The sequence below is a fragment of the Notothenia rossii genome (assembly GCF_949606895.1).
Source record: "Notothenia rossii genome assembly, chromosome: 6".
NCBI classification, from domain to species: domain Eukaryota; kingdom Metazoa; phylum Chordata; class Actinopteri; order Perciformes; family Nototheniidae; genus Notothenia; species Notothenia rossii.
In genome coordinates, this window is record NC_136909.1 from 914,794 (window position 1) to 936,321 (window position 21,528).

Sequence of the window (21,528 nt, forward strand, 5' to 3'; positions counted from 1 at the left end):
AGTTATCAGAGCCTCTCAGTCTGAGCTGTAGTTATCTCTCTCAGTCTGAGCTGTAGTTATCAGAGTCTCTCAGTCTGAGCTGTAGTTATCAGAGTCTCTCAGTCTGAGCTGTAGTTATCAGAGTCTCTCAGTCTGAGCTGTAGTTATCAGCCTCTCAGTCTGAGCTGTAGTTATCAGAGCCTCTCAGTCTGAGCTGTAGTTATCAGAGCCTCTCAGTTTGAGCTGTAGTTATCAGAGCCTCTCAGTCTGAGCTGTAGTTATCAGCCTCTCAGTCTGAGCTGTAGTTATCAGTCTCTCAGTTTGAGCTGTAGTTATCAGAGCCTCTCAGTTTGAGCTGTAGTTATCAGAGACTCTCAGTCTGAGCTGTAGTTATCAGCCTCTCAGTCTGAGCTGTAGTTATCAGCCTCTCAGTCTGAGCTGTAGTTATCAGCCTCTCAGTCTGAGCTGTAGTTATCAGCCTCTCAGTCTGAGCTGTAGTTATCAGTCTCTCAGTCTGAGCTGTAGTTATCAGAGTCTCTCAGTCTGAGCTGTAGTTATCAGCCTCTCAGTCTGAGCTGTAGTTATCAGAGCCTCTCAGTCTGACAGGAGAGGGCTACATCTTGTTGTAGAAATAGCTCTTTATATCCGTTAGCTCCTAGCTAGCACCAGAAGCTAACAACAAAAAACCCATTTGAAAGTGAGGGGGACACTAACAAGATTTTGTAAAGTATACATGTACCTGAATGGGCCGTCAGAAAAAAATAATATTAATTTGAGGCGGCCCAAAAGGCTCATAGGCCCACCGCGAAAGTGCCAGTCCAGCCCTGCATGCATGTATTAAAGAACCCTAACCCTTTTGAAGCTAGAGTACCGTCTGTGGCACACATACATGTCCATTTGCTCTTAATGTCTGTAAAGCCCTCTGCCTTGTGCTAAAAGCAGCTGTGAATGATTAGCCTCTCCTCTGTGCCTCAGACCCTCAGAAGGAGCTCCTAATGGGGGGATGAAGGAGGAGCGATGGCCCGAGCAGGACTGCATGCAGCTCAATCCGTCTGTACGAGGCATCGCCATCAACTCTCTGCTGGCCATTGACATCAGCCTGTCCAAGCGCCTGTCTGTCTGCATGGGGAGACAGACAGGCGGCAAACAGACAGGTGGGAACCCTCTGAGCTCCATGGTGAGGCTGCTGGCTCTCAGCGGGCACTTCCTGCCGTGGATCCTCATCTCAGTGATCAGCCTCTGGAGCAGCAACACGGCAGCTGGACAGGAAGTGATGATCAACCTGCTGATGGGTGAGACAGGCTGTCTGTCTGTCTGACTGTCTGTCTGTCTGTCTGACTCTCACCTGTCTGTCTGTCTGTCTGTCTGTCTCTCACCTGTCTCTCACCTGTCTGTCTCTCACCTGTCTGTCTGTCTGTCTCTCACCTGTCTCTCACCTGTTTGTCTCTCAACACCTGTCTGTCTCTCACCTGTCTATCTCTCACCTGTCTCTCACCTGTCTGTCTCTCACCCGTCTCTCACCTGTCTCTCAGCTCTGGTCCTGGATCTGATGACGGTTGCCGGGTTACAGAAGTTGTTTAAACGTCAAGGACCCTGGGGTCTCCCTCCAGGGTTTCTGGACTACATCGCCATGGATACGTATTCTTTCCCAGCAGCCCACGCCAGCAGAGCCATCCTCGTGTCTAAATTCCTGCTGAATCACCTGGTGCTGGCTGTGAGTCCTTACCTCATCAACTACTGACTCATGTCAGGGTTCAGGACTCATAATGCTGACTCAGGTCAGGGTTCAGGACTCATAATGCTGACTCAGGGTTCAGGACTCATGATGCTGACTCAGGGTTCAGGACTCATAATGCTGACTCAGGGTTCAGGACTCATAATGCTGACTCATGTCAGGGTTCAGGACTCATAATGCTGACTCATGTCAGGGTTCAGGACTCATAATGCTGACTCAGGGTTCAGGACTCATAATGCTGACTCAGGGTTCAGGACTCATAATGCTGACTCATGTCAGGGTTCAGGACTCATAATGCTGACTCAGGGTTCAGGACTCATAATGCTGACTCAGGGTTCAGGACTCATAATGCTGACTCATGTCAGGGTTCAGGACTCATAATGCTGACTCAGGGTTCAGGACTCATAATGCTGACTCAGGGTTCAGGACTCATAATGCTGACTCAGGGTTCAGGACTCATAGTGCTGACTCAGGGTTCAGGACTCATAATGCTGACTCAGGGTTCAGGACTCATAGTGCTGACTCAGGGTTCAGGACTCATAATGCTGACTCAGGGTTCAGGACTCATAGTGCTGACTCAGGTCAGGGTTCAGGACTCATAATGCTGACTCAGGGTTCAGGACTCATAATGCTGACTCAGGTCAGGGTTCAGGACTCATAATGCTGACTCAGGGTTCAGGACTCATAGTGCTGACTCAGGTCAGGGTTCAGGACTCATAATGCTGACTCAGGTCAGGGTTCAGGACTCATAATGCTGACTCAGGGTTCAGGACTCATAATGCTGACTCAGGGTTCAGGACTCATAATGCTGACTCAGGGTTCAGGACTCATAATGCTGACTCAGGGTTCAGGACTCATAATGCTGACTCAGGGTTCAGGACTCATAATGCTGACTCAGGGTTCAGGACTCATGATGCTGACTCAGGTCAGGGTTCAGGACTCATAATGCTGACTCAGGGTTCAGGACTCATAATGCTGACTCATGTCAGGGTTCAGGACTCATAATGCTGACTCAGGTCAGGGTTCAGTACTCATAATGCTGACTCAGGGTTCAGGACTCATAATGCTGACTCAGGGTTCAGGACTCATAGTGCTGACTCAGGGTTCAGGACTCATAATGCTGACTCAGGGTTCAGGACTCATAATGCTGACTCAGGGTTCAGGACTCATAATGCTGACTCAGGTCAGGGTTCAGGACTCATAATGCTGACTCATGTCAGGGTTCAGGACTCATAACGCTGACTCAGGGTTCAGGACTCATAATGCTGACTCAGGTCAGGGTTCAGGACTCATAATGCTGACTCAGGGTTCAGGACTCATAATGCTGACTCAGGTCAGGGTTCAGGACTCATAATGCTGACTCAGGGTTCAGGACTCAAAATGCTGACTCAGGTCAGGGTTCAGGACTCATAATGCTGACTCAGGGTTCAGGACTCAAAATGCTGACTCAGGTCAGGGTTCAGGACTCATAATGCTGACTCAGGTCAGGGTTCAGGACTCATAATGCTGACTCAGGGTTCAGGACTCATAATGCTGACTAAGGGTTCAGGACTCATAATGCTGACTCAGGGTTCAGGACTCATAATGCTGACTCAGGGTTCAGGACTCATAATGCTGACTCAGGGTTCAGGACTCATAATGCTGACTCATGTCAGGGTTCAGGACTCATAATGCTGACTCAGGGTTCAGGACTCATAATGCTGACTCAGGGTTCAGGACTCATAATGCTGACTCAGGGTTCAGGACTCATAATGCTGACTCAGGGTTCAGGACTCATAACGCTGACTCAGGGTTCAGGACTCATAATGCTGACTCAGGGTTCAGGACTCATAACGCTGACTCAGGGTTCAGGACTCATAATGCTGACTCATGTCAGGGTTCAGGACTCATAATGCTGACTCATGTCAGGGTTCAGGACTCATAATGCTGACTCAGGGTTCAGGACTCATAATGCTGACTCAGGGTTCAGGACTCATAACGCTGACTCAGGGTTCAGGACTCATAATGCTGACTCAGGTCAGGGTTCAGGACTCATAATGCTGACTCAGGGTTCAGGACTCATAATGCTGACTCAGGGTTCAGGACTCATAATGCTGACTCATGTCAGGGTTCAGGACTCATAATGCTGACTCAGGTCAGGGTTCAGTACTCATAATGCTGACTCAGGGTTCAGGACTCATAATGCTGACTCAGGGTTCAGGACTCATAGTGCTGACTCAGGGTTCAGGACTCATAATGCTGACTCAGGGTTCAGGACTCATAATGCTGACTCAGGGTTCAGGACTCATAATGCTGACTCAGGTCAGGGTTCAGGACTCATAATGCTGACTCATGTCAGGGTTCAGGACTCATAACGCTGACTCAGGGTTCAGGACTCATAATGCTGACTCAGGTCAGGGTTCAGGACTCATAATGCTGACTCAGGGTTCAGGACTCATAATGCTGACTCAGGTCAGGGTTCAGGACTCATAATGCTGACTCAGGGTTCAGGACTCAAAATGCTGACTCAGGTCAGGGTTCAGGACTCATAATGCTGACTCAGGGTTCAGGACTCAAAATGCTGACTCAGGTCAGGGTTCAGGACTCATAATGCTGACTAAGGGTTCAGGACTCATAATGCTGACTCAGGGTTCAGGACTCATAATGCTGACTCAGGGTTCAGGACTCATAATGCTGACTCAGGGTTCAGGACTCATAATGCTGACTAAGGGTTCAGGACTCATAATGCTGACTCAGGGTTCAGGACTCATAATGCTGACTCAGGGTTCAGGACTCATAATGCTGACTCAGGGTTCAGGACTCATAATGCTGACTCATGTCAGGGTTCAGGACTCATAATGCTGACTCAGGGTTCAGGACTCATAATGCTGACTCAGGGTTCAGGACTCATAATGCTGACTCAGGGTTCAGGACTCATAATGCTGACTCAGGGTTCAGGACTCATAACGCTGACTCAGGGTTCAGGACTCATAATGCTGACTCAGGGTTCAGGACTCATAATGCTGACTCAGGGTTCAGGACTCATAATGCTGACTCAGGGTTCAGGACTCATAATGCTGACTCATGTCAGGGTTCAGGACTCATAATGCTGACTCATGTCAGGGTTCAGGACTCATAATGCTGACTCAGGGTTCAGGACTCATAATGCTGACTCAGGGTTCAGGACTCATAACGCTGACTCAGGGTTCAGGACTCATAATGCTGACTCAGGTCAGGGTTCAGGACTCATAATGCTGACTCAGGGTTCAGGACTCATAATGCTGACTCATGGGAGGGTTTTAGGACTCATTCCCACAGCTCTTGTAGTAACCCCTCCCCCCCCCCCCCTCCCTCCCCCAGGTGCCCCTCAGGATCCTGCTCTACCTGTGGGCTCTGCTGGTGGGCGTGTCCCGGGTGCTTCTGGGTAAACACCACCTGTCTGACGTGGGCTGTGGCTTCGCTCTGGGCTTCCTGCACTTCAGCCTGGTGGAGTCAGTGTGGCTGGACGCCGCCACCTGCCAGACCCTCCTCTCCATCAGCACCATGAGCTGGACCGGACCCTCCTCTCCATCAGCACCATGAGCTGGACCGGACCCTCCTCTCCATCAGCACCATGAGCTGGACCTGACCCTCACCTCCATCAGCACCATGGGCTGGACCGGACCCTCACCTCCATCAGCACCATGAGCTGGACCGGACCCTCACCTCCATCAGCACCATGAGCTGGACCTGACCCTCACCTCCATCAGCACCATGAGCTGGACCTGACCCTCACCTCCATCAGCACCATGGGCTGGACCGGACCCTCACCTCCATCAGCACCATGAGCTGGACCTGACCCTCACCTCCATCAGCACCATGAGCTGGACCGGACCCTCACCTCCATCAGCACCATGAGCTGGACCGGACCCTCACCTCCATCAGCACCATGAGCTGGACCGGACCCTCACCTCCATCAGCACCATGAGCTGGACCGGACCCTCACCTCCATCAGCACCATGAGCTGGACCTGACCCTCACCTCCATCAGCACCATGAGCTGGACCGGACCCTCACCTCCATCAGCACCATGAGCTGGACCGGACCCTCACCTCCATCAGCACCATGAGCTGGACCGGACCCTCCTCTCCATCAGCACCATGAGCTGGACCGGACCCTCCTCTCCATCAGCACCATGAGCTGGACCGGACCCTCATCTCCATCAGCACCATGAGCTGGACCGGACCCTCACCTCCATCAGCACCATGAGCTGGACCTGACCCTCACCTCCATCAGCACCATGAGCTGGACCGGACCCTCACCTCCATCAGCACCATGAGCTGGACCTGACCCTCACCTCCATCAGCACCATGAGCTGGACCTGACCCTCATCTCCATCATCACCATGAGCTGAACTGGACCCTCACCTCCATCAGCACCATGAGCTGGACCTGACCCTCATCTCCATCATCACCATGAGCTGAACTGGACCCTCACCTCCATCAGCACCATGAGCTGGACCGGACCCTCACCTCCATCAGCACCATGAGCTGGACCGGACCCTCACCTCCATCAGCACCATGAGCTGGACCTGACCCTCACCTCCATCAGCACCATGAGCTGGACCGGACCCTCACCTCCATCAGCACCATGAGCTGGACCGGACCCTCCTCTCCATCAGCACCATGAGCTGGACCGGACCCTCATCTCCATCAGCACCATGAGCTGGACTGGACCCTCACCTCCATCAGCACCATGAGCTGGACCTGACCCTCCTCTCCATCAGCACCATGAGCTGGACCTGACCCTCACCTCCATCAGCACCATGAGCTGGAACTGACCCTCACCTCCATCAGCACCATGAGCTGGACCTGACCCTCATCTCCATCAGCACCATGAGCTGGACCGGACCCTCACCTCCATCAGCACCATGAGCTGGACCTGACCCTCACCTCCATCAGCACCATGAGCTGGACCGGACCCTCACCTCCATCAGCACCATGAGCTGGACCGGACCCTCACCTCCATCAGCACCATGAGCTGGACCGGACCCTCACCTCCATCAGCACCATGAGCTGGACCGGACCCTCACCTCCATCAGCACCATGAGCTGGACCGGACCCTCACCTCCATCAGCACCATGAGCTGGACCTCACCCTCCTCTCCATCAGCACCATGAGCTGGACCGGACCCTCACCTCCATCAGCACCATGAGCTGGACCTGACCCTCATCTCCATCAGCACTATGAGCTGGACCGGACCCTCACCTCCATCAGCACCATGAGCTGGACCGGACCCTCATCTCCATCAGCACCATGAGCTGGACCGGACCCTCATCTCCATCAGCACCATGAGCTGGACCGGACCCTCCTCTCCATCAGCACCATGAGCTGGACCGGACCCTCATCTCCATCAGCACCATGCGCTGGACCGGACCCTCACCTCCATCAGCACCATGAGCTGGACCGGACCCTCACCTCCATCAGCACCATGAGCTGGACCTGACCCTCACCTCCATCAGCACCATGAGCTGGACCTGACCCTCACCTCCATCAGCACCATAGGCTGGACCGGACCCTCCTCTCCATCAGCACCATGAGCTGGACCGGACCCTCACCTCCATCAGCACCATGAGCTGGACCTGACCCTCCTCTCCATCAGCACCATGAGCTGGACCGGACCCTCCTCTCCATCAGCACCATGGGCTGGACCGGACCCTCCTCTCCATCAGCACCATGAGCTGGACCTGACCCTCCTCTCCATCAGCACCATGAGCTGGACCGGACCCTCACCTCCATCAGCACCATGAGCTGGACCGGACCCTCACCTCCATCAGCACCATGAGCTGGACCGGACCCTCACCTCCATCAGCACCATGAGCTGGACCGGACCCTCACCTCCATCAGCACCATGAGCTGGACCGGACCCTCACCTCCATCAGCACCATGAGCTGGACCGGACCCTCACCTCCATCAGCACCATGAGCTGGACCTCACCCTCCTCTCCATCAGCACCATGAGCTGGACCGGACCCTCACCTCCATCAGCACCATGAGCTGGACCTGACCCTCATCTCCATCAGCACTATGAGCTGGACCGGACCCTCACCTCCATCAGCACCATGAGCTGGACCTGACCCTCACCTCCATCAGCACCATGAGCTGGACCGGACCCTCATCTCCATCAGCACCATGAGCTGGACCGGACCCTCATCTCCATCAGCACCATGAGCTGGACCGGACCCTCCTCTCCATCAGCACCATGAGCTGGACCGGACCCTCATCTCCATCAGCACCATGCGCTGGACCGGACCCTCACCTCCATCAGCACCATGAGCTGGACCGGACCCTCACCTCCATCAGCACCATGAGCTGGACCTGACCCTCACCTCCATCAGCACCATAGGCTGGACCGGACCCTCCTCTCCATCAGCACCATGAGCTGGACCGGACCCTCACCTCCATCAGCACCATGAGCTGGACCGGACCCTCCTCTCCATCAGCACCATGAGCTGGACCGGACCCTCACCTCCATCAGCACCATGAGCTGGACCGGACCCTCCTCTCCATCAGCACCATGGGCTGGACCGGACCCTCCTCTCCATCAGCACCATGAGCTGGACCTGACCCTCCTCTCCATCAGCACCATGAGCTGGACCGGACCCTCACCTCCATCAGCACCATGAGCTGGACCGGACTCTGAACCAGACCCTTTTTGATCCAGCCCAGTTGAGATGTAACCACTTCTGCATTAACGTAGCTCTGCATCATGGACATGTGAACAGAACCATGTCAACAACTCTACAGCCGTCTGAGGCCGAATGTTTAATATCCTCTGAGATGGAGAGTAAGAACGTTTACTAATGAACATCTGGCATGACAAACAAACAGCCATCAGGCTGCAGACTGCTTTTGATGTGGAAGTGGGCGTGGTTACATCTGACCTTGGTTGGAACGGCAGACGCCTGGTCCCGTGTGTTTACTCTGTTACGCTTCCTGTTTACCTCCATCACGCTTCCTGTATACACCGTCACACTTCCTGTTTACACCGTCACGCTTCCTGTTTACACGTCAAACTTCCTGTTTACCTCCATCATGCTTCCTGTTTACACCGTCACACTTCCTGTTTACACCTTCACGCTTCCTGTTTACACCGTCACGCTTCCTGTTTACCTCCATCAAGCTTCCTGTCTACACCTTCACGCTTCCTGTTTACACCGTCACGCTTCCTGTTTACCTCCATCAAGCTGCTTCCTGTTTACCTCCATCACGCTTCCTGTATACACCGTAACGCTTCCTGTTTACACCGTCACGCTTCCTGTTTACCTCCATCACGCTGCTTCCTGTTTACCTCCATCACGCTTCCTGTCTACACCGTCACGCTTCCTGTTTACACCGTTACGCTTCCTGTTTACACTTCAAGCTTCCTGTTTACCTCCATAATGCTTCCTGTTTAAACCGTCACGCTTCCTGTTTACCTCCATCACGCTGCTTCCTGTTTACCTCCATCACGCTTCCTGTCTACACCATCACGCTTCCTGTTTACACTGTCACACTTCCTGTTTACCTCCATCACGCTTCCTGTCTACACCGTCACGCTTCCTGTTTACACCGTCACGCTTCCTGTTTACCTCATCACGCTTCCTGTCTACACCGTCACGCTTCCTGTTTACACCGTCATGCTTCCTGTTTACCTCCATCACGCTTCCTGTCTACACCTTCACGCTTCCTGTCTACACCTTCACGCTTCCTGTTTACACCATCACGCTTCCTGTTTACACATCAAGCTTCCTGTTTACCTCCATCATGCTTCCTGTTTACAACATAACGCTTCCTGTTTACACATTACGCTTCCTGCTTACACCGTCACGCTTCCTGTTTACCTCCATCACGCTTCCTGTTTACATGACAGGCTTCCTGTTTACCTCGGTCACGCTTCCTGTTTACCTCCGTCACGCTTGCTGTTTACACCGTCACGCTTCCTGTTTACCTTCGTCACGTTTCCTTTTTACACGTCACGCTTCCTATTTACCTCCATCACGCTTCCTGTTTACACCGTCATGCTTCCTGTTTACCTCCGTCACGCTTCCTGTTTACACGTCACGTTTCCTGTTTACACAGTCACGCTTCCTGTTTACACCGTCACGCTTCCTGTTTACCTCCTTCACGCTTCCTGTTTACACGTCAAACTTCCTGTTTACACCGTCACGCTTCCTGTTTACACCGTCACACTTCCTGTTTACCTCCATCACGCTTCCTGTTTACACCATCACGCTTCCTGTTTACACTGTCACACTTCCTGTTTACCTCCATACTAGGAGCTCAAGCCCATGAACATCTGTTAGTCAGTGACTCTGTTTGATCCTGAATACTTTATTTTCTCGATTTCAAATAAGGATGTCTTTGGAGAACTGAAGCAGAAGCAGTTTGGGTAGAAGTCCATCCTGGGATCAGTTTGAGATGCTCTTTAGATGCTCATACATAAGGTAAAACCAAGGTCTATCAAAACTACGAACCAGTGTTTCCGCCAGAGCAGGGCTGAGAGGGCGTCCACGGTGTTTTGTTTTGAATGACTTGAGCCTTCCCTTATAGATACTGTCTTTTTACGTCAGTGAGCCGGATCATTTGGCTCGGCTCTCTTAAAGCGCCGGCTCTTTCGGCTCCCAAACGGCTCTTCATGTTTCCACAGTTTACCACGGAGCCTCAGTTCCGCCGCTGCGAGGCTCTGGTGCTCGCAGCTCACGCGCGCTCCACTAAAAGCCCCCCGCTCATCGCGTCCAAATCGCGCACGTTCCGTGTTGTCCTGTAGCACGCACCTTCGATGTCGGGGAAACGATCTTCAATACTCCGAAAAGAATCCCACCACACTCCTTTGCCCCTCCAGCAGAGGGATGTCTTTGTCCTTTTTCCTTTTCCTCATTTCAAGTGATAAAAACTCTCGATCTTCTCTCGAATTATTAATATTTTTGGACGCACTCGGCTCGCGTTCAGGGCGTCCCGAGCTGAATAAGGGCCTCAAATGACGGCAAGACGCCCCCCTGGCGGAAACGCTGCTACTAACCAGCTCTAACTAACTCTAACTTATCTAAATACATCGGGGGTAACCGATGAGGGTTTTGGTTGTGAAGTATTTCTTATATATTTCTGAGGTGCGACTGTCCACTTGCTGTATTTTAGTTTTTTATTAAATACACAAACAAACAGCATTGTGTTTCTTCCATGAAGCACTGAAATCTAACACAATAAATATTAAAGGTCACCTATCATGCTATTTTCAGGGATGTATTTTGGGTCTCAGATATATAAAATATATAAAAACGTGTCTATGATGTGTTTTTTTCAAAATACAAACAGATCATGCATTTTAGAAATCCCTCGTACCCCTCTATTCCAGCTGTTGGAGAAAGGCTGATTTGGGGTCCTTAGTTTGAGAAAAAAAAAGAGGAGGCGGAGCTAATGCCTGATCAGAATTCTACCGGAGACAAAGTTAAATTCTGCTGTGATTAAACGCCACCCTGTTCTAAACCACATCAAGGATTATTTATGAAACAGTATGGAGCTCAAATGCTTTTTCTCTTGCAGCTTTATCACAAGGTGAGTTCCTTTTTTTATTTCCTGCTTTTTAAACACATCGCTCTCCAGGACAGGTTAGCTCTGCGTGTTAGCGAGGCTTGCTAATGTAAACAAAGACCAGATTACAGTGTTAAGGTCTACGAACATTTAAATAAAACAAGAAGGGGAGAATTATCAGAGAAAATGATTCAAACATAATATTGATTTATATTTTAGCCGACCAGCTCGTATTCTTCTCGCAGAAACTTTTTTTCCTTCTAAAATCTCAAAATTATTAATTGTTTCCTCAAAATTCTCACTTTTTCCTCAAAATTCTCACTTTTTCTCAAAATCTTGAAAATATCAATTTTCTCTCAAAATCTAGAAAATTGGACTTTTCTTCTCAAACTGAAAAATCTGACTTTTTTTCTTAAAAATATCACCTTTTCTCAAAATCTCGAAAATCTGAGTGTGTGTGTGTGTGTGTGTGTGTGTGTGTGTGTGTGTGTGTGTGTGTGTGTGTGTGTGTGTGTGAGTGTGTGTGTGTGAGAGTGAGTGTGAGAGTGAGTGAGTGAGTGAGTGAGTGAGTGTGCGTGCGTGCGTGTCTTACAGAGCTGTGGTTCCAGGGTGGTTCAAGGTTCGAGGGGGGGTCTCACACTGAATGCTCTCTGGAGTCCAGCATTTCTTTGAGTTCCTCTGACCCTTCATCTGAAAGTGGAGAGGACATGAGGGTCCGGCCCACAGTGAGGGGACAGAGAAGAACGGAGGTCGTTCTCCAAGGAGCTGGGGAAAACCAGGGTGTCCTCACAGATTGTGAGAAGAAAGCCCCCCGTGGTGGTGGAAGGTGGGCCGGACCCTCTGTGTCCTCTCCACTTTCAGATGAAGGGTCAGAGGAACTCAAAGAAATGCTAGACTCCAGAGAGCATTCAGTGTCAGACCCCCCCTCGAACCTTGTGTCTTCTTTTTTCCCATGGACTGATCCGTGCATGCTTACAGATTCTCACACACACACACACACCACTCTCGGGGCCCCTGGTAGTCACATGGCTCCATAATATAACTGGCAAAAATGTAAGAATTTCATGCATCGGCCTACAGCGGGAAAATGGTGTAATCTGTTGGAATAGAGTAGAAATATCAAATATCACTACTTGTCTTCTAAATGAAATGCTGACATTACAAAATGCATGGTTTTATACTGCAATGGGAGTGAGATCAAAAAATGTGGTCTGAATGGAAGTCAATGAGGCATTTTTGAGAGAAATTAAATAATTAAAATAATGAAACAGGCATTTAAAGGGTTAAAATCCTGAAATGATTGAATGTTTGGTATTTTTGAGTACGTTAGAAGTTGTTTATGTGATTCATGAACAAAAAAGTAGAAAAAGATATTGATGTATGATGATTTAATAGCAGTTGTTTGGGGCGTGTACATTTTTGTCACGAAGGTGTCCAGAGGTAGTATCTGACACTACGTACAAAATAATAATGCAGTGAAATCTATTTTGTTGCTAATCTTTGACACATCCAAGACTCTGATAACCACCAAAGTTCCATCCCTCTACTAATTATTATATTTAAAAAAAATCATTTTTTGTGTTTTCTTTTAAGAGAAATTAAATAATTTAAATAATGAAACAGGCATTTAAAGGGTTAACATCTTGAAACGTATTGAATGTTTGGTAGTTTTCAGCACGTTAGAAGTTGTTCAAGTGATTCCTGGAAAAAAAAGTTTTAAAAAATATTGATGTATGATTTAATAGCAGTTATTATGAGCGTCTACATTTTTGCCACGAAGGGGTCCAGAGGGTGCAAAATGCATCACGAGAGTATACAAAACATGGAAGAGTAAACGACAATGGATTTCAAAAATGTGACTCAAAAGACTCTGTTATTGTCTGTTAGCTCTGATATTGTATGTTAGCTCTGTTATTGTCTGTTAGCTCTGATATTGTATGTTAGCTCTGTTATTGTCTGTTAGCTTCTTTTAGTGGGTTCGGACAGGGTTCTGACAGTTAGCCAGAAGCTAACTGCTAACTACACAAGAGTTCTGTCAGACGGCGAGTGAAGAGGGTCAAAATAAAAATAAAGGAAACTGTAGACTGAGGTTCAATACTGTATTTATTATTTATAAAAGGAATAATAATTGTTTTGCTGATCCTCTTGGGGAATTTATTCAATTAGTTTATTTTAAAAACGTTTGTCCCCCGAAACTGTACATCAGGAAAAGGCACGGACTTCACTGAGGGCTATTATCATAGGGCTAGAATACAGCTCCTCCAGCACAGCAGGGGGCGCAGGAGCAGCTGATCAGCACCGCCTGTAAACCAGGAAGACAAGAAGAAGAAGAAGTCCGTGACCTCATCAAGGTGCTTCTCCTGTAGCACCATAATAATAAGATAGTAATACATTACATTTATATAGCGCTTTTCCTGGTGCTCAAAGATGAAGCGCTGGGTCCGGACCGGGGCCGCTCTGGTGCTGGGAGCGGGTCTGGGAGTCTGGGTCGGCCGCGCGACGAGCCTCAGCCCCGGGGAGGAGCAGCGGGGGGTCGGGGGGCTGCTGGAGAGGCTCCCGGTGATCCCGGTAATCCCGGGGGTGGAGGCCTCCGAGCTCACGGTGAGAGTACTGTACTGTATTTATAGAGACTACTGTACTGGACTGAGACTGTACTTACGTACTATTTATAGACACTTCACTCCACTGCAGTTCAGAGATACATGGTGTACTTTTACACCACTACATGTATTTTATCCCTTCAATTACTTTACAGGCTTTAGTTCCACCTGGAGTAAATCCACCAGCTACCCTGCAGTATACAAAGTCATTCAAACTAGCTGCACCTTTACCAGCTTTGAGAACACTTTCATGATCAATCATTATAACACATATCATATATATTATTCTGAAATGGACCAATCAAACAATGACTACTTTTACTGTCTTTCACTATATTTTGATGAGAATACTTTTCTACTTATCACCTTTGTGTAGACTTCTCAATCAGTCACTGAACACCTGAACACATACTGCAGATTAAAAAAGAGAAATACAATCTGAGCTGTGTTTTTTATAAAGGTCCCATGTCATGGCCATTTCTACTGATCATAGTTCCATTGTTGAGGTCTACTAGAATAGATTTACATTGTTCAATGTTCCAAACTCAACTTGGTCCGCTCGCCCACTCTGTTCTGATGAGTCCACCACCGTTACAGCGGAACGCCAGTGATTATGTGTTACATTGGCGTTTGTTAGCAACCAGGAAATGACACCAGTAATGACAAACAGATGAGAATGTTGCGTGGGGTCTGGGTGCTGCGAGACACGTGTGTGTGTGTGTGTGTGTGTGTGTGTGTGTGTGTGTGTGTGTGTGTGTGTGTGTGTGTGTGTGTGTGTGTGTGTGTGTGTGTGTGTGTGTGTGTGTGTGTGTGTGTGTGTGTGTGTGTGTGTGTGTGTGTGTGTGTGTGTGTGGGTTTGTGACTCTGCAGACCGTTTACATGCAGAAGCTACAGAACACAAAGGAATGGGTCAGAACCAGAGAAGCCCGCTGTGAAACTTTTCTTGTTTCCATAGCAACATAACAACTTCCTGTCAACAGGGTAAACTCGCCTTCAAAATAAAAGCATGCCAAATTACACTTAAGACATACAACTGCAACGAAAGTAACAAACACAATGCAATATCCTTTTCCATTTCAAAGAACACAAATAGAGTTATTTACAGGTGTTGTTCTGTGTGGTAGAGGGTCGCTGCCATTGATGCGTTTTGCACCCCGGGCCGTTGTTTTGATATTCCGCTGAAGTATACGCTGTGACGTAATAACTCGAGGGAAGGGGTGGGGGTCAGAGGGCCTAGGTATAAAAGTCACGGCTCGCCACTGATATATATATATATGACCTAATCGTCCTGACTCCTCCCCTCAGGTGAGGCCAGGTGTGTTGGGGGGGGCGGCAGTGATGAAGTACGGCTTCCCCTCGTTAGCAAACATCAAGACGCGAGAGTCCTACGTGACCTCGTACGACCCCCGCACACGCACTGCATCCTGGGTAATCGAGAGGCTGAGCCCCGCCTCCCTGAGCGGCCAATCAGACAGGAAGAGCTGCGACTTCATGGAGGACGACAGGTGAGACACCTGGGCCCTTTCTCATTTCTCTAACTCCCCTCCTCGACTCCCCTCCTCGACTCCCCTCCTCGACTCCTATCCTCGAGACTTAGTCCCAACCACAGGAGATGCGAGCGGAGGAGTCGAGGAGGGGAGCCGAGGAGAGAGGAGGGGAGGCGAGGAGAGAGGAGGGGAACTGAGGAGGGGAGGTGAGGAGTCGAGGATGGGAACCGAGGAGAGAGGAGGGGAAGCAGCAGGCGGTTAGAGAAATGAGAACTCCTCTCCTCTGAGCGGTCATTTTAAAGAGACGTCCATTAATGATGACAGGAGGCACAGCAGCCCTCTGTCTGATGGACAGATGTGTTCATGACCACTTACACACACACACACACACACACACACACACACACACACACACACACACACACACACACATACACACATACACACACACATATATTTATATAAATATATACAATTTCAAGTATGAGAGCACTCTCATAATAACGTAACACAATCAGAGACTGGATATATCCCCCCCCTCTCTGGTCGCTGAAATGGGGAATTGAAATTACGGGCCAAAAGTTGAATTTTACAAAAGTAAGCAGAGGACACCAAACCAACTGAGACCCGTCTGTCCGCCGCACCTACACACTGTACCACACACACACCTACACACTGTACCACACACACCTACACACTGTACCACACACACACACACTGTACCACACACACACACACTGTACCACACACACACCTACACACTGTACCACACACACACCTACACACTGTACCACACACACACCTACACACTGTACCACACACACCTACACACTGTACCACACACACCTACACACTGTACCACACACACACACACTGTACCACACACACACCTACACACTGTACCACACACACACCTACACACTGTACCACACACACCTACACACTGTACCACACACACCTACACACTGTACCACACACACACCTACACACTGTACCACACACACACCTACACACTGTACCACACACACCTACACACTGTACCACACACACCTACACACTGTACCACACACACCTACACACTGTACCACACACACACCTACACACTGTACCACACACACACCTACACACTGTACCACACACACACCTACTCACTGTACCACACACACACCTACACACTGTACCACACACACCTACACACTGTACCACACACACCTACACACTGTACCACACACACACCTACACACTGTACCACACACACACCTACACACTGTACCACACACACCTACACACTGAACCACACACACCTACACACTGTACCACACACACACCTACTCACTGTACCACACACACACCTACACACTGTACCACACACACCTACACACTGTACCACACACACCTACTCACTGTACCACACACACACCTACACACTGTACCACACACACACCTACACACTGTACCACACACACACCTACACACTGTACCACACACACACCTACACACTGTACCACACACACACCTACTCACTGTACCACACACACACCTACACACTGTACCACACACACCTACACACTGTACCACACACACCTACACACTGTACCACACACACACCTACTCACTGTACCACACACACACCTACACACTGTACCACACACACACCTACTCACTGTACCACACACACACCTACACACTGTACCACACACACCTACACACTGTACCACACACACCTACACACTGTACCACACACACCTACACACTGTACCACACACACCTACACACTGTACCACACACACCTACTCACTGTACCACACACACACCTACACACTGTACCACACACACACCTACTCACTGTACCACACACACACCTACACACTGTACCACACACACCTACACACTGTACCACACACACACCTACTCACTGTACCACACACACACCTACACACTGTACCACACACACACCTACACACTGTACCACACACACACCTACACACTGTACCACACACACACCTACACACTGTACCACACACACACCTACTCACTGTACCACACACACACCTACACACTGTACCACACACACCTACACACTGTACCACACACACACCTACACACTGTACCACACACACACCTACTCACTGTACCACACACACACCTACACACTGTACCACACACACACCTACACACTGTACCACACACACACCTACACACTGTACCACACACACCTACACACTGTACCACACACACCTACACACTGTACCACACACACACCTACACACTGTACCACACACACCTACACACTGTACCACACACACCTACACACTGTACCACACACACACCTACTCACTGTACCACACACACACCTACTCACTGTACCACACACACACCTACACACTGTACCACACACACACCTACTCACTGTACCACACACACACCTACACACTGTACCACACACACACCTACACACTGTACCTCACACACCTACACACTGTACCACACACAGACCTACACACTGTACCTCACACACCTACACACTGTACCACACACAGACCTACACACTGTACCACACACACACACCTACACACTGTACCTCTCCCCTCGGTTAGAGTTCCTCCAGAGAGCCTCCTCTCTCCTCTCTCCTCTCTCCTCTCTCCTCTCTCCTCTTTCCTCGGTTAGAGTTCCTCCAGAGAGCCTCCTCGACGCTCGATCCTCGGTCCTCGAAGTGCATTTAGAGAAATGAGATTCATTTCCGGGTCACTACCGGAGGACCGAGGAGTCGAGGAGTCGAGGAGGGGGATTTGATGAAATGAGAAAGGGCCCTGGACTTTATTTAGATCATGAATACTTTAATGTTATTAATGTTATTAAACCCCTCCCAGTGTGAACTTGCTCCACAGGTCCACCAACGCTGACTACAGGGGGAGTGGCTTCGACAGAGGTCACATGGCTGCAGCAGCCAATCACAAGTGGAGCCAGAAGGCCATGCAGGACACCTTCTACCTGAGCAACGTGGCCCCACAGGTACACACACACACACACACACACACACACACACACACACACACACACACACACACACACACACACACACACACACACACACACACACACACACACACACACACACACACACACACACACACACACACACACACACACACACACACACACACACACACACACACACACACACACACACACACACACACACACACACCCACACCCACACATATACATGACACCCACAAAGATATATTGAAGTGTGTGTGTCGATTAGTTGGCAACTAATTCAGTCGTCGATTATTGGTGACGTCATCACATGTGTTCTACACCCCGTTAAGCTCCAACGTTATCGCTCTTTTGTGTGTGTGTGTGTGTGTGTGTGTGTGTGTGTGTGTGTGTGTGTGTGTGTGTGTGTGTGTGTGTGTGTGTGTGTGTGTGTGTGTGTGTGTGTGTGTGTGTGTGTGTGTGTGTGTGTGTGTGTGTGTGTGTGTGTGTGTGTGTGTGTGTGCGCGCAGAACCCTCAATTGAACCGAAACACCTGGAATAACCTGGAGAAACACTGCCGCTCTCTGACCAAAAACTACCTGAACGTCTACGTGTGCACCGGCCCCCTCTACCTGCCAAGGTAACACACACACACACACACACACACACACACACACACACACACACACACACACACACACACACACGTAATCTAGGCTATCAATTGTGGTCTCCTGGGCCCAGGAGTTCAAAACTTTTAATCTCAATCAGATCCGATCCGATTTTGAAATCCCATTTGTTGTGATCCAGGATCAGACAAGTCGGCCAGATGTTGTCCCTGGAGTTCAAAGCAATTCAGGATAGGATCAGCCTGATCCAGATTACGATCTTTCAAGATGACTAGATCCTGAATATCAGTGCCTTAATCCTACCGATCGCCATCTAGTGTTACGCATGTGGAACATTCTATCAGGTCGTAGCTGACAGCACGGGGGTCCACAGGACAGCAGTGGGTGAAGTGGTGACAGCTGTGTCTGATGCACTGGCTCGCCTGCTGGATCACTTTGGGACTTTTCCCACTGATGGCCAGATTGCCAAAGTGAAGCAGCTATTTTTTCTTCTGGGAGACATGCCCAACACCATTATGGTGATCGACTGCACCCATGTACATATTCAAGCACCTCCTCAGAGGGAGTGGGAGTATGTCAACAGGAAAGGGAGGCACAGCATCAACGTGCAGCTTGTGGGAGATGCTGACCTTGCCATCACCAACTGTGTTGTGAGATGGCCTGGGTCAGTCCACGATGCACGAGTCTTCAGAGAGAGCCGGTTGTTCACTGAATTCCAAACCAACAGGCCGGATGGAGTTATATTAGCCGACAGTGCTTACCCACTCCTACCGTGGGTGATGACACCTTTCCCCACGCCCAACACCCCCTCACAGATAGAAACAAAATAGGCCATCTCAAACGTGAGCAAACATGGAAAAAATAAAATGTATTTCCCATGAAGGCTAAAAAGTGTGTATTATTTCAGTTAACAAACTTTGCCATCTTATTTAAATTGAAACATATTTCTAAATAAATGGTACAGTACATGTTGCTCTGGTAATCCACTGGAGATCCACCCCTCTGGTGGGATCAGGGTAATCCAGTTTTTTGGGATCAAACTGATCCCAATCCTGTGATGTCGGTTTGAACTACCCATTTTGAAGATTTGATCCAGATTAAAGCTTGGATTGGATTTCCTGATCTGATCAGATGTGTGTGTGTGTGTGTGTGTGTGTGTGTGTGTGTGTGTGTGTGTGTGTGTGTGTGTGTGTGTGTGTGTGTGTGTGTGTGTGTGTGTGTGTGTGTGTGTGTGTGTGTGTGTGTGTGTGTGTGTGTGTGTGTGTGTGTGTGTGTGTGTGTGTGTGTGTGTGTGTGTGTGTGTGTGTGTGTGTGTGTGTGTGTGTGTGTGTGTGTGTGTGTGTGTGTGTGTGTGTGTGTGTGTGTGTGTGTGTGTGTGTGTGTGTAGACAGGAGGCTGATGGGAAGCTGTACGTACGATATCAGGTTTTAGGGCATAACCACGTTGCCGTGCCGACGCACTTCTTCAAGGTGAGTGACAAACACAAGTATAAAATGTTTTTTTATACATTGACGACACGGGGACATGTCTCCATGCTCTAATTTTCAGAAAGCTCTTTATTCCTCTCATACTCTCTGTGCTGCAGCACCTCTTTTCACCCTCTGTCTGAAGCCAAAGCCCAGTCTGCTCTGATTGGTTAGCTGGCCGACTCTGTTGAGATTGGACAACCGCTTAGAGATGTCCCGCCCCTTAGCCTATCACGTACAATGTGTTGGAGCGCTAGCCAATAGGAGCGCAAGTTACACCAGTGATGTCACTATGTCCCAGCAGTGAAACTAGCTGACAGCTGATTGGTCCATCTGTGATAAATATGCAGGGAGCTGACAGCTGATTGGTTCCCTCAGGTGCTGATCCTGGAGCAGATGGATGGCCGGGGGGTGGAGCTTCGGTCGTATGTTTTACCGAACGAACCAATCGAGGAGAAGGTCCCTCTGGAGCGCTTCCTGGTTCCCATAGAAACCATCGAGAGGGCGGCGGGGCTGCAGTTCGTCCCGAACATCATGAAGAGAACGAGTCGTCTGCAGAGCATCACTGCACGATAATACCCACAATGCACTGCAGGATGAACACCCACAATGCACTGCAGGATGAACATCCACAATGCACTGCGGGAGGAACGCCCACAATGCACTGCAGGATGAACACCCACAATGCACTGCAGGATGAACACCCACAATGCACTGCAGGCTTACCTGTCACCTCGTGGCTGAACAATAATCTGAGTTTATGTGTTTCATGTTTCTGTAAATAAATCAACTGTAATTATCTCCACATGTTGTCTGCGCTTCATATCCACTCAATATATATTTTATTCAACAGGATTAAAAGGGGAGACATATTACCGTCTGCATTATTCATCTTTATTCTAAGTTTACAGATGTTACTGTATATAAACATACCTGTGATGCTCTGCCACAAGGCGGCTCTAAGTGAACGCAACAGTAAGGCTTTAGTGGGTGTGTTGGTTTTAGAGTGTTGCATCTTGGGAGTTGAAGTCTTCTCTGATGTATATAAGAGGGGGAGAAGGAGACGCTAAAAACCTCCTGAACCACTGAAAGAGTCCTGACCACGAGAAGAACGCATTTAAATCACTT

At 49.5% G+C, this 21,528-nt stretch overlaps 2 protein-coding genes across 4 annotated transcripts in view; both read left to right on the forward strand.

The window, feature by feature from the left end:
• The window catches only part of LOC307042178 (inactive phospholipid phosphatase 7-like), an 8,294-nt gene extending 2,937 nt beyond the window's left edge, over window positions 1–5,357 (forward strand). For both annotated transcript variants that reach the window (XM_079685905.1, XM_079685906.1), the window contains exons 2-4: window positions 955–1,271; window positions 1,512–1,693; window positions 5,054–5,357. In XM_079685905.1, the coding sequence (XP_079542031.1) occupies window positions 955–1,271; window positions 1,512–1,693; window positions 5,054–5,275 (721 nt within the window). In that variant the 3' untranslated portion in view covers window positions 5,276–5,357. The remainder of the gene's footprint in view (window positions 1–954; window positions 1,272–1,511; window positions 1,694–5,053) is intronic.
• Window positions 5,358–8,274: 2,917 nt separating this feature from the next.
• endog (endonuclease G) lies at window positions 8,275–21,205 on the forward strand. 2 transcript variants are annotated; one of them, XM_079685910.1, is made up of 6 exons: window positions 8,275–11,263; window positions 15,145–15,344; window positions 18,197–18,338; window positions 18,836–18,945; window positions 20,322–20,403; window positions 20,779–21,205. In XM_079685910.1, the coding sequence occupies exons 1-6, from the start codon at window positions 11,213–11,215 to the stop codon at window positions 20,974–20,976; spliced, it is 783 nt and encodes a 260-aa protein (XP_079542036.1). In that variant the 5' UTR covers window positions 8,275–11,212; the 3' UTR covers window positions 20,977–21,205. The 2 variants fall into 2 exon arrangements, with proteins under 2 accessions (XP_079542036.1, XP_079542035.1); XM_079685909.1 differs by lacking the exon at window positions 8,275–11,263 and adding an exon at window positions 13,446–13,840.
• The last annotated feature ends 323 nt before the right edge of the window (window positions 21,206–21,528 follow it).